We start from the raw sequence: 14,285 nt of genomic DNA, 5'->3' as shown, positions 1-14,285 counted from the left end.
CTTCCATTCACAGATCCATCTCCAGTTCTCCTTATGAATAGTAGTGAAATGCCTTATTACTATTCATAAGCAGAGTAGGGAAATGCCTACTGCAGACAGAAACATTTAATTTTCTGCAGAATCCATGACAGTTCCTCTCTAAGAATTTTCCTTTTCTTATGGCTTTGTAGACATTAGATTTGTGAGAGGTTCAGGGCCTTGTCTGTTTTGTTTTTGTCAGTTGATTTTTGGAAGTGACGGCAGCTAATATGTATCTTTTCTTCTGGGAAAATGTTTGATACAGCATCTGATATGTCAGGGTCACTTCTTGTGTTTAATTTATGTTCACTGGCTACAGCAGTGGATTAGCACAGCATGTCCTGTCTAAAGATCATCAGATGGAAGAAAGTTAAATTATTGCCTGAATTAAAAGGTTATTTCTTTAAGAACCCAGAAATTGCAATTTGATCTTGATGGTTTAAGTGCATTTGGGCTTAGCTCCTTATGTAATAATCATATCATCAAGAGCAGATTTTTGCATTAATCATGTGACTTTCCTTGTTTTCTACATAATTTCAGTTATCTTTTAGTGTGTTCCAACGACATTGTCTACTTAGCTAGATAATGCTAGCTTGAGTAAGCAAAACATTGACTCATATATAAATATTTACTTTAGTTACTTAAATTATTTCATTCCTTGTTCTATTTAACTGTTCTCTAGAATACTTTGACCCTTGTTAGCAGGTGAATCATTTTTTTAAAAAAAATTTGCTGTATTTCTCTCATGCACAAGAGGCAAAAGGGCCTATAGCAAATAAATGTCATGTGTGAGCAATTTGCATGGTGAATAGTCAGTGAATGCTGAGTAATCACGGCTTTGGCTAAATGCATGCACATAATATGAAATTGATCATTCCCAAATGAACGTACACAAACTAATCTTCACCTCTTTCATTGTCTCGCATCTGTTTTTTTTATTTTATTTATTTTTTTTACATATTTATACATAGACATATAACAGTACCAAATATGCTCAACATTACCAAATTAGATAATCATTATACATGTAAAAATAAATACATAAAAAACAGATGTATTTTATGTATTTAGGCAGGTTGCAAACCTGTTAGTTCACAAGTGAATGAAATTCCTTACCGTGCCTGTGGAAGTACTACAGGTATACAATCTTTTATGGTGGAAGATACCCACAATACCTACCAAAACAATTGCAATGCTGTTGCAGTTGTTTGGGTAGATTGCTGCACTCCTTGAAGGAACAGGATTGTTGGGAGTTAGACCTGGCAGGTCGTAAACCAGTTAGTTCACAAGTAAATGAAATTGCCATGAATAATAGCGTTGATTTCTGTGGTGCAACAAGTGGTGTAAGGCACATGAAAGTGATAGACATTTGTTTTAACATTCCTTGCTCGAGTGGAGTTGGATGCTGTGTGACTGTGGTTGATTTTGTGGAGAGATGAATCTTGCTTTCACCTGAACGGAGCTGTGAATACCCACAATTGCTGGGTATGGGCTATGCAAAACTTGCGTGCAATCTAACAAATTCCTTTGTAATCACCCAAAGTTACTGTCTGGTGTAGGTTTTCATTTATCATTGGACCATTCTTTTTTTTGAGGACATTTGACAGTTGGGCCCTGTGACCTGCTCAGTTACTGCTGAGAGGTATCGAGATATGATAAACAATTTTGTTGTATCACAGCTACAGTAGCGCATGTGCATGGATTCAGTCATTTTCATGCAGGATGGTGCCCTGCCACACATCAGTTGATCTGTACAGGAGGTTCTTCGGGAACATTTCATGGAGGCCAGAGTGATCAGCTGTGCATCATTTCCCACTGCATGGCCACCTCATTCACCTGATCTGACCCCCCCCCCCCTGTGATTTCTGGCTTTGGGGATTTCTCAGAGACAGGGTTTATTAGGATAATCCAGATAACTTGCCAGCACTGAAAGACAACATAACACAGCATGTGCACAACATCAGTCCCAATCAGCTGTGTGCTGCTATTGAACAACCATGCAAAGGATGCAGTTTGTGGCATACTGAGAAGGAGAGCATATTGAACAGTACAGCCAGTGAATACATAATGGTAGTGACTAAAAATGTGTTATTTATGCTTGTGTTGATTTTCTCCTTCTTACACACACAGAAAAATGACATCTACATTCAATTCCTAATACAGTGCCTCTGGTGCTGAATTTTGAACTACTTTCTCTCTCTCAGATATTGCTTCTGCATGATGCACAATGTATTCCTGCAAAGTTTCACAGCATTTGGGTGGCGCTTCACAAGACCTTAAACAGGAATACTTTACAGGTATCCATCGTTATACGCAATCCCACTTTACGTGTTTTCACTATAATGCGATTTTAAAAAGTTAATTTAAAAACTTGCAACTGGTAGCAATTTCACAGTTACCCTGTGCGCAGTCACGTGACTTTGTGTGCGCACCGCTTTGACAAGGTGGCATCGTGCTGCATGTCAGTCTCACAGAAGGTGTAGAACTAGTAAGCTCCATTGTTGGAATCTTCTGAAATGCAAACATTATGGATAAAAGAGGTAATTGTGATTAAAATACTTCCAAGACTAAAAAACAGAAAAAAGCTATAACACTGGAGGAAAAATTAGAAGTTATAATGAGGTATGAACGTAATGAGTGCACCATCGACATAGTCAGAGTATACATGAATTTCAGAATCAACTTTAAGAACAATAAGAAATCAAGCAGAGAAAATAAAAGAAAGGTGTAAAAGTGCGAATTTTATGAGTTGTAAAATTCACGATGAGAATGTTGACAACTAAGATAACACAGATAAGGGCACCAGTTATGGAGAAATTGGAAAGGATGTTGGCCAAATGGATTGAACATGAAAATCAACATGCTGTTCCATTATCCACTTTCATTAACCAGGCTAAAGTGAAAAGTTTGTTTGATGCTTTGAATGCTATAGATCTTGATCCTAAAGTGCAATCTTTTGCTGCTAGTAATTGGTGGTTTGAACGTTTTAAAGTGCGACATGGATTCCATAATCTCAAGCTGACTGGCGAGGCTGCGGGACCTGATGTTGTTGCTGCTGAGAACTTTCCAGCAAAATTTCTAAGTGTGATTCAGGAACATGGTTATTTGCCTCAGCAAGTGTTCAATCTCGATAAAATGACGAAATTTGTGTGTTTTGTTTATAAGTTTAAATAATTCATTCATTAAAATTTCTTTTGCTCACAGGTTAGGTTTCATTTTTTTTATTCTTCTGAAGAAACCCCCATCCCTATCTCACCCATGCTAAATTCAACTCACTACGCAATTTCGTGTTACGCGATTATTTCATAGAACCAATTGCGTAAAGCGAGGGACACCCTTTAATTTTGATCATCCTATATTTATACAGTTCTCTATGCAAGAAGTTATTTCTTGAATGGGAAAAGAATACCAAATTTTCTGAAAGCTGAAGAGGAGGAAGCTATGGATGTGATGTGTTTACACCAAAATAAGATGAAGAGGAGTAATCTGATCCTGACTAGAGATCTGAATATTATCAAAAGTATTAGTAACATGTAGGAATGTCTTTTGATAGCATTGATTTCATTATCACTGGATAATGAAAAGGAGATGATATTGGTTATGGAGATCTTGAAACTTGAATATTTGAGCACTGCAAGATTTGTCAAATGAAGGATTCTTTCATCAAAAGAGCTTTTAACATTTATGGTATCTCTACCTCTTCAATTACAGAAGAAATAATTCACATTTCTATCTCTTATGTGCATGGTATTAGCGAATGCATAGCAAAAGTTTTCAAACCACTGAATATTTTTGTTGTCTTTCACCCCATCAGAAAAATCTCCCCCTTTCTCACTTCTCCTAAGGACAAGCTTCCACCTCTCAGTTATCCAGGCATCTAACAGATTCCTTGCTCTTGCGGGTTATCGTATTTTAGACAAACAGGAAGATCTGATTTTATTTTGCTATAAGAACACCAATCATGTATTAAATACCATACGCCTCAACTTGCAGAGCATGATATTGATACTTAACATAGAATTCATTGGAATAGGACAAGAGTTCTTCACTGTCCTAACTTAAAACAGGTCTGAGTCTACATCTGTACCCTTTGCAGAAGATAGTACTTTTTAAGTCAGCTAATCTTCCCTAACTTTATTTTGTTTACACACACACACACACACATATACTCTATATATATAAAAAGATAAGCCGAAATTTGAAACGTTTTTTTTTTGTCTTACTAGCTTACCAGCCTGGAACTCGGGGGGGGGGGTGCCAGGTGGGGAGCCCTCCCCTAGTGTGTGTGTGTGTATATATACATATATATACACACAGGTCTGAGTGTGTGTGTTATATATATTTAAATAAGTTAGGAAATTGCAGACCTCTTATATTTATATCTTACATTAGCTACTTAAGTAGTACTTTTTAGAATTGTCTGTTAATGTTTAATTGCCATTTTGTGATCGTGTACTGATGATGATGCCTATGATACTTGGGTGAAAATTCTATGCAAATAAAGTTTTTCATGTGAGGTTTCTTCCAGTGTTATAATTCTTTTCAGAGATATTGCTAATGTATGAGTATGGGTGAAAGCCAGAATTATAGAGCATCACAGCATTGATTAAAGAAATTCAAAGAGAGGAAACTATTCCACCATAATATAATAAATGATCAGAGTGGCCACTGCTGTCCCACTTGCAAAAGTCAGAAGGAAGACTATAAGATGGATGCTCAGCAGGCAGGGGGAGGGAAGTCTACTGGACCTGATCAAATTCTCTAGCAACCACATGAAGTTTTCCAGCTTTTCAGTGGCTTGTCCAAAGAAGAATAGGGTTGGATAGTAGATAGATCTTCAGAATGAGAATGGTGGATTCCATACTGGTTACTGCTAATTAATTGATGGGCCTCCAAGGTAGTGAATAAGTTGGCTGTTATAACTTTCTCTATTGTTTTCTAGAGAAAAATTGAGGGCAGTGAGACAATAGTTTGATAGCTGGTTATTTCCTTTTTGGGTGGGGGGAGGCTGTATATCTTCTTTCCACGATATTGAGAAAATGCTCAAGTATGACAGTTTGTACAGTCAATATTGAATGTGTTAATTATGGAGTGTAAAAAGTTTTGAACACAATGGGATATTATCCTGAACCACGAGATTTATCGGTGTCCAGGCTGTTAAAGATTTTTTCAATGGCTTTCTGTTAAAGACCAGAGGAGACGTGCACTGAGCTAATCATGGTGTAGGGTTCTCTTCCAGAGTCATCTTGAAAAGCCTGATGCCAAGGAATCAGCCATAACTTTGTTGTTATTGTGGTACCATCAGCAGTTTCACCTCAGGGTCTCAGCAAAGGCTCAGCAGCCATTATAGCAAGAGGAAAGTTTTCTGCATTTAACCCTTTCAAGGTCTGATTTGAATTTTTTTTTTTTAACAGAGTACAGACTAGATTGTAATGTATATAGTTTGAGTGTTAAGGTGTGGTTTCAGATTTGAGATATGCTAATTTTTGAATAATGGTAAGGGGGGAGGGTTGTCTTGACTGGAGAAAGAATGCCCTCATTACAGTAAGGATTATGTTGATATTCAGTCAAAGGTTGTGTTAGGTTCAAGGGAGTGAAAACACTAGTGGGACCATTTATCAGAGGCATAGAAATCATGAAAAGTATCATAGGATACAGAATATTGAAATTGTCTGTGTAGAGATCAATCTGTAAAAAAGGAAACACGAACATGATTGTGGTCAGGGTTACCAAGAACTAACCCTGACCACAATCATGTTCATAATTCATATTGAATTATGAACATGTGAATTATGCCTCTGAGGAAGGATGTCTCAGTGTGTGGCAAATTAGAAAATCAGCCTTCAGAGATACAGTCAAAGAGATCAGAGTAGCAATTTGAATTATTATTTTACAAATCTCCATGGAGTCATTCATCATGGGAGGTCTTGTTCAGTGAGCAGCATATCCTATAATGTTGAGCTTTACTTGTTCACATTCCTAGAATTCACAACACATCCTGGTTATGCATCCTATTCATTCAGTACTCTTGATGTAAAAACTATTCCTCACTTCCCTCTTTACCACACCTTTATAAAACTTCTAAAGATGACCTCTCATTCTTTCTCTGAATTATGAGAGAGATAATGGCAGCAAAAGAGAACAATAAAGTGTGACAATGAAATTTTGGTTCAGAGTAGATTATAAAGAGAGGATTCTAGATTTAGTAATCTTTTGGGAATTCTAGATTTAGTAATCTTTTGGCATGGAATGTTAGATTTAACAAATGTATAATGTACAGTCATTCTTATAGAATGGAATAATGCAGCAGTAATTGTTGAAGTTACTAGTTGAGATTCTGTGAGAAATAATCAGGTTTTAAATCATGTAAGTGGTGGTGCACATCATAATATTTATGTTGAGACTACAAATGTTGAAGTGGATATAGAAGTGTTTTTTTTTTTTTTTATGTATAGAAATTTTTTTAAGTTCTTTCATAAGCTACTTTAAAACCACATGTATAGTGCAATACATTTTTACTTGAACTGTAGAAATCATGTTTATCCATTTTCTACCAAATGATAGTTTTATGAATATGATTTATTATTATTACTTTATTCATAATAGTTTTATTAATATGTGTAATTTTATTATAGGATGATACATACCAGGACATAGATGTAGAACTCTGCTACCCTAGCAGAGTTCAGTTAGATGATGGCATCTAATTTCTTTCCAATGCTCTCATCCAGTCCACCTCCTCTTGATGATGGAGATACCCCTGATGATGATGATTTTGGAACTTTTGCTTCTGCTCATCCAATTTTTGGTGAGACTTTAGATACTACATCTGTTCCTTCCAGATCTACCAGTATTAATGCCAAATCTCAAAACAGTATTCATATTTATAATCAGGAAAATGCTACAAAAAAAGTAGCTACACAGCATATAATTTGTGGTAGTGATAGCTATGATGATTTTGCAGATTTTACATCACATGCAAATATAAGTGAAGCTGTGGAATACCATAATCATCCAAGTGATGCATGCCATGAATCCAAAGTCACATCCACAGTTTCAGATTATGAAAATTGTGAAAATAGACTTCCCAAAATTGCATTTAGTTGCTCAGACTGTAATGTGGTAAATTTTCACAATTATAAAGAAAAATCACCTCCAGACAGAGTAGAATCACAAATTACTGACTCTGTTAACCATGTCAGAGCAGTAGCATTTGAAGATGAAGTTGAAAGGTATAGTCTTAATGATGAAGAATTTGATTTTGGGAAAAAGTCACCTGTAAGTAGGCAGTTATCACCTAGATTAGAACAACAGGATAATACTAGTCAGGAATCTGTGCCAGATTCAGGACTGTGCAATAGCAGCCAGCATAGTGAAACATCACCACCACCTACCTCTGAAGGTGTGTTTTCTGATATGTCACCTGAGAGAGAGTTTCCCTTGAAAGTTCAGGAAATTCCAGATGATGGGCTTATTTTTAAAGAGACAGAGAAACCAGATGTCTTACATGTTGTAAGAAGTCATTCTCTTGATGAAGACAGTAAAGTACATTCACTCCAGACAACCAAAAACTCTGCTGTTAGTGAAATTGGTAATACTCTTAATAGCTCATCTCAAATATTGCAAATTAGTGCTGATGGCAGGAGTGAACTAAGATTCTCTGCATCTCAGGAGCACAAGGATCATGCTTCTGTGGTCTCAGAACTGGAAATACCAGCACATCCAGTTTCAAATGGGCTTTGTTCAGCAGGCTTAAGTCCAATGTCACAGAGTGAAGAATTTAGTTCTGTACAGGAAGTCTCAAATAATGCTAATTTTAGTAGTGATACTTCACACTTTGATACAGCTTGTACATCTTTAAATTCTCCTGGTTCACTTAAAGATGGCATTGCTCAGGATGAGAACAATATTTCATTATCTGAAGAGATTTTGAATCAGGATAGGACTTCCTTAAAGAAAATCACTAAAGCTTTTGCTAAAGCAGCAGAACAGAGGTACTGTATAGGCAATAATGAAATTGTTGAAGCACATTTTCCACACTCTCCCAATGGCTGTCGTTCAGAACTTTCAGAATTTGCTAATAAAGATTTTGGAGAAAGTACTGTATATCCATGCGATGTTCCTGAAACGTCTTTGAGTTCCAATCAACAGTGTGATGACTTTGATGATTTTTGTCAGGCTCCTGAAGTTGTACCTCCTACTGTTATCAAGAATGAAGAATTAAAAGTACTGTCTGTGGGTAATGCTTGTTCAAGTATTGATTTTAATTTACAAGAAAGTAATATATATAATGAAGATGACTTTGGCGAATTTGAAAAGGTGGAAGCATGTAAGTGTTCAAACAAGTCAGAGCTTAAGGAAGAGAGGGATGATTTTGCAAAATTTGAAACCAGTGAATATGCTATTCCTGAAACTTCAAGTTTTGCACCAACAGATGTTAATGTTGTTACTGATGATTTTGCAGATTTTGAAAGTGTATCTTTTGAACAAATGCCTGAATCAAAACAACTTTCAGTGAATAACAACAATGTAAAGCCATCTTCTCAGTTAGTAAAACAAGTAAGTTTTTAATTTTGCTTTTGATTACAATTGTTTAAGAATTTCTCTAACAAGATTTTGAAATGGACTGACTGTTAAATCCCATTGATTCTTATGACTGATATGAGATAGGTCTTAAAGTTGAAACCCTGTTTTCAAGACAGGCAGTAGATATTTTGTTAACATGGTATATGTTTGCTGTTTATAAATATTATGTATCAGTATATAGAATTTTGTAAGCTCATGTTAAGGCTGAAGTGCTGGATGGAACTCCTGTTGTAGGCTTAATGGAGTTAAACAATACTGGGAAAGGATTAAAACTAATGTTTAATTCTTCTAATATTTTGTCTTAATCGCAGACATTTTCAATGAGTACAATATAAACTTGTAAAACTTGTAACACAGTGGATGGAAAGGGAGAGTAAGATTCTCTGGGCCTGCAATTTTAAAATTGCAGGCCCAGATTTGCAACTTAAAAAAAAAAAACAACTAATGAAGCATTAATTTTTTTTTACGTTTTTTTTTCTTTTTTTTTTTCTTTTTTTTTCTAGGCCCAATGTTAGCTGTCAATACCTCTGACAAAGGCAACATAAAACTCTCGGTTTTGTTGATTGTTCGGATTTATAACCAGGGAGGGAGGAATTGTAGCATCTGCAGTAGGTCTAAGAGGATAATTAGGTTTGTGGATTTTAGGCAAACCATATATATTCGGGGGCAATATTCCCTTTAATTTTTGCTATCCCATGTGTGCACGAAAAACATTTTGTGTACATGTTTCCAGTCTGAGACGTGATGTGTTCGGTAGCCTGTGCTCACAGAGCAAAAGTTATAAGCCAAAATCTTAATCTACAACTAAAATTGGTGACACCTTTGCATGCTAAATACTTCTGTAAGTAAAAAATCACTAATAGTAATCAGTAATTGTATAAATAATGCATCTTAAATGCTTATTCGTTCAGCTACTTAAATACTGCATATACCCACAGTTCAAAAACAGCTTGTCAACATTTGTCCAACCACTCAAATTTAAACGAATTTGCAGTTTTTTTCTGCTTTAATTTTGACAGTGACATTTTGAGTGCACTAAACCTACTGTAATATTTCTCATATTAATGCTGCCCTTTTTTCATCTAGCTATAACCTATAAAACTGCAAGCACTAAATTAATTTGCTTAAATCTACATAGCTACAAAACTCCATTGCCATTTGCACAGTGTATTAAGTTGAAATGGGTTAGAGTAATATTGGAGTGGAGACATTGGAGAAATTACTAAATAAAGTAAGTGACAATTATGATTTATCATATAATTTGTTTTTATTGTATGTTCAAAAATTGACTGTAAATTAGAAATACTGCAAAAAAAAAAAAAATTTTGTTGTATGGTTAACTATGCATATGTGCTAGCTTTTTGCACACACAGCATAGAGGGAATTTTTTTGGTGGGGAGACAGAACTAAAGGGCTAAAGTTTTTGAGTAATTTCAGGAGGCCAAGGCAGTACTTTTTAATGTGAGATCAATGTCTTAATTGGAGATTTGGTGGAATCGTAACTAATCGTAACTAATGGAATATAAGTAGAGAGAATAATATGAGAGTATTTTCTCTTGAGAATAATATTCATTTTTTCATTATACTCACTGATGTTGAGAATTGCAATGGTGCATTACCTGTGTCTGCTCCAATGATGACTATATCATTATCTATAATTATAATTAAGGAGATACAAATCCCTTGTTGTTCAACTGCCAGTAAGCAAAACTCTAAGATCGAGAACTATGGTTCTCGATCTTAGAGAAAATAATAATAATATAATATTATTATGATTATAATGATAATAATATTATATTATTATATTATTATTATTCGCTTTTGTTTATTGAATTCAGTTTTTTGTTGCCTTTCTGTTTGTTTCAATTTATATTGTACTCCTAAAGATGTCTATATGGCTGAGATATTAAAAGAATTAGATACTAATTTTTTAAGTCTAAGTCTCCAACATGAATTTTGTAATTTGGTCTAATCTGAAATTGTGGTCTAAAGACAATTCTTATGAAAATGTTCAGCCATCCCTTTAAACTTTCCTGTGTAATATTTCCCCTACAACTATCTGATGGACTCCTCTCACCAATTCTTTCTTATCATATGTATGTCTGAATTGTAGCATTATTCTCTTTCTGTCTTTCAAGTTCTGCAAAGCACATTCCTTCACTCTTTCTTAACCTAACATTCTAGAGTCTGGGATAGTCTCTCATCTCTGTACTCTGTTTCCTTATCACTCTCCAGATCTTGGTAACAGATGTATGCCTAGAGATCTAGGTGCATCCTGATCAGTGTCTAATTCAGTGGTGGCAGTTCTTTATCCTTACTTGCCAGTATCCTTTGAATTATGGCAGCAGTTTTTTTAGCAACTTTTGCTATACTCTAGAAAAGTAGATATTTAGGTAGATATGGAAAAGTATGAATTTCAGTTATTTCTACCAATGCTCTCATATCTCTTATTCCATCTCACCTCATACTTGGAAACATTGAAGTGATATCCTCATTCATATGTTCACATCCAGCTTATTCAAAGCCAGAATTTTATCATCACTATACGATTTAAACCACAATGGCTACAGAACAGCACACACACACACACTACTTATCAAAGACATTGCTTCTCCATATATATACACTTATTCAAATCCTGTTGTTGTAGCATCATATTAGAACCCTGTTATTTTCTTCACTTTAGTACTTGCAAACAGTTAAATATCTGTTTAGATTTTTCTAAATTTATTGTTCAGGATTGGTTATTTCCTCTTAGAGCTAGAATTTTATATCATCACTATCCAAACTAAACCGCAATGGCTGCAGAACAGCACACACACTACTTATCAAAGACATTGCTTCTCCACACACACACACACACACACACACACACACACACACACACACACACACACACACACACACACACACACACACACTTATTTTTCTCTATCAGTCATCTATCCCTGTATATGAGCTAACTTTGTCTGTCCAGTCCCCTTACTTTCAATAGCAGTTTGTCCTGTGATATTTTGTCAGAGACCTTTACAAAAATACAGAAACTGTATTATAAAATGTTACTTGCTTACCAAAACAAAACTGTTCTTTAATATACTCATGCTGCCCTGTTTAATTCACTTATCCTGTTCATCATCAAAATATCCTGTGATATTTTGTCAGACACCTTTTACAAAATACAGAAAACTGTATTATAAAATGTTACCTGCTTACCAAAACAAAACTGCTCTTTAATACACTCATGCTGCCCTGTTTAATGCACTTATCCTGTTATCATCAATTCAGTTTTTGTATTTAATTTAACTAGCTTGTCCAGTGTTCAACATCTTCATTACTACTATTACCAGGACTGGTACATAAAGCTTACCACTACTAATTTGAACTTCTCCTTATGCACTGGTACTAATTTTCCTTCTTTTCGCTTTGCAGGATTCTTATTGTCATACTCCTGTTGAACAACCAAGTTAAGGGCACTGGTAGCTCCTTTGCACATTCCCTAATTATACTTAGTGATATCCCATCTGGCTCTCAGGCTGTTAACATTAAGTTTACTTAAAAATTCTGAACACTTCATATTCATTAACTTTGTTTCTCTTCTTCTTTTTCCATTATTATTATTATTACAGGCAACTCCAAGGAGTCGACAGACTCATCGAGGGAGGCCCTAACATCATGTCAAGAACAACTATTCGTCTTTCACACAGTATCTATCATACCTCGCCTTAAACTCATTCACAGTCATAGCACCCACAACAAACTCTGTAAGCTTATTCCACTCATTTACCACTCTCCAAGTAAAGAACCTAGCTCTAACACCCCTGTTAACAACATTTTTGCCCAGCTTCCATGTATGGCCCATAGTCCTCCCACCACCAGCCCTATTCTCAAAAATATCTTCTGGATTAATCTTATCGAAACCCTTCAGTAATTTGAATGTCTCAATCACATCACCCCTTTTCTGCCTATCAACCAATTTTTGCAACCCACAAATCTTCAATCTGTTCTCACAAGGTTTATTCCACAGACCTGCCACCATCTTGGTCACTCATCTCTGGATCCTCTCCACCTCTTCCCCATCAAGAAGAAACCCTGGCGCCCATATCTGGGCCTGTACAGTAGTCCAGACGGGGTCTTATCAGGGCTTGATATAGAGGAACAATAGCTTGTTTGTCTCTGCTCGTTAAAGTATTTTTCAGTAACCAAGTGATTTGATGAGCTGTTTTAGCCACTTTTGCAATGTGCCCCCTAAACTTCAACTCCCTATCCACCAACGCTCTCAAATCCCTGGCCTCATCAATCTCCTGGAGTATGGTTCCACCAGTGTGATATACTGCTGCTAATCTTTTCACTCCAACATGCATAACCTTACACTTTGCCGCATTAAATTGACATCCATTTTCCTTAGCCCAGTCCTCAAAACTATCCAACTCATCCTGCAAAATTTTGACATCCTGTGCACTCACAATTGCTCTACCCAACTTTGCATCATCAGCAAACAAGTGAACACTTCCTCTCAGATCCTTTCCTATATCGTTAATGAACAAATTGAAAAGTAGTAGTCCAAGAACAGAACCCTGCGGCACACCACTAGTCACAAGCCGTCTTTTGGACTCCACTCCTGAATAAACCACTCTCTGGTATCTCTCCATCAACCACCCTCCTATCCATCTCACCAACCCTATATCCATCCTCATCTGCTCCAGTTTACTGATTAGAGTTCCATGTGGTATCCTATCAAAGGCCTTGGCAAGGTCCAGTAGAATCACTGAAAACCCATTACCCTTATCCAGTTCAGTCGTTACTGTGTTATAAAACGTGAGCAAATTACTGAGGCATGATCTACCCTTCAGAAAACCATGTTGTCCCCCATACAGTATCCCATTTTCATCTATCCAATCCTGTATTCTTCTCTTGACTAGTTTCTCTAAGACCTTGACAACGATTCCTGATATGCTAATCGGTCGGTAATTTACAACAGCAGTCTTGGAACCTCCTTTATGCAGTGGAACTATTTTCCCCTCTTTCCACCCCCTCGAGACTAACCCAAACCTGAGACTCAGATTAAACAGAATGGTTAAGGGTACTGACAATTCTTTAGCCGCTTCACATACGACACGAGCTGGTATACCATCCAATCCCACAGATATATTGACATTGAGGTTTTGTAATAGACTACTCACCTCCATCTCATTCATCACAATTCCCGTATAAACTTTTGGTTCATTCATTTCTGCAATGTCACCACCTGGATGATATACTCTTGCAAAGTGCTCAATTATATTCAACACTATTATTTTTCTCCCAACATGAACTACACTGACTGAACTTTTCTATTTTATTCAGGTTCTCTAGTAACTTAAATAATTCTTTCATACTCAGTCATACTCAGTAACAAATGTGCCATGCATTTGTTTTGCTGTCCCCACTATTATGCCAGAGTTCTCTTTCCCATTACAGTTATCACATTCCTTCCCTCTGACTTATATTCTTTGTGCATCTAATTAAATAGTAATTTAATTACTATTTCCTATATTTCACCAAAGTCAAATTGACATTTTCAGGGAATAATATACAAGTTAAAGAGATGTGCATGTTGTTTACTATGAGTACGTGAGACAGAAATGATGTAAGGCAAAAAGTCCTAAATTGCACCTGTATTTGATTTAATTGTACATTCTTTG

General features: G+C 35.9%; 1 protein-coding gene across 5 annotated transcripts in view; it reads left to right on the top strand.

Annotated features, from left to right (window-relative positions):
• LOC150101587 (uncharacterized) overlaps positions 1-14,285 on the top strand; it is a 193,972-nt gene that overhangs the window by 35,910 nt on the left and 143,777 nt on the right. For all 5 annotated transcript variants that reach the window (XM_090400170.1, XM_090400174.1, XM_090400169.1 and 2 more), the window contains exon 2: positions 6,654-8,577. In XM_090400170.1, the coding sequence (XP_090256296.1) occupies positions 6,712-8,577 (1,866 nt within the window). In that variant the 5' untranslated portion in view covers positions 6,654-6,711. The remainder of the gene's footprint in view (positions 1-6,653; positions 8,578-14,285) is intronic.

Source organism: Typopeltis vanoorti, chromosome 11 (genome assembly GCF_054136105.1).
Source record: "Typopeltis vanoorti isolate ZY-2024b chromosome 11, IOZ_Tvanoo_1.0, whole genome shotgun sequence".
In the NCBI taxonomy this organism is placed as follows: domain Eukaryota; kingdom Metazoa; phylum Arthropoda; class Arachnida; order Uropygi; family Thelyphonidae; genus Typopeltis; species Typopeltis vanoorti.
This window is presented reverse-complemented; position numbering and strand designations above follow the sequence as displayed.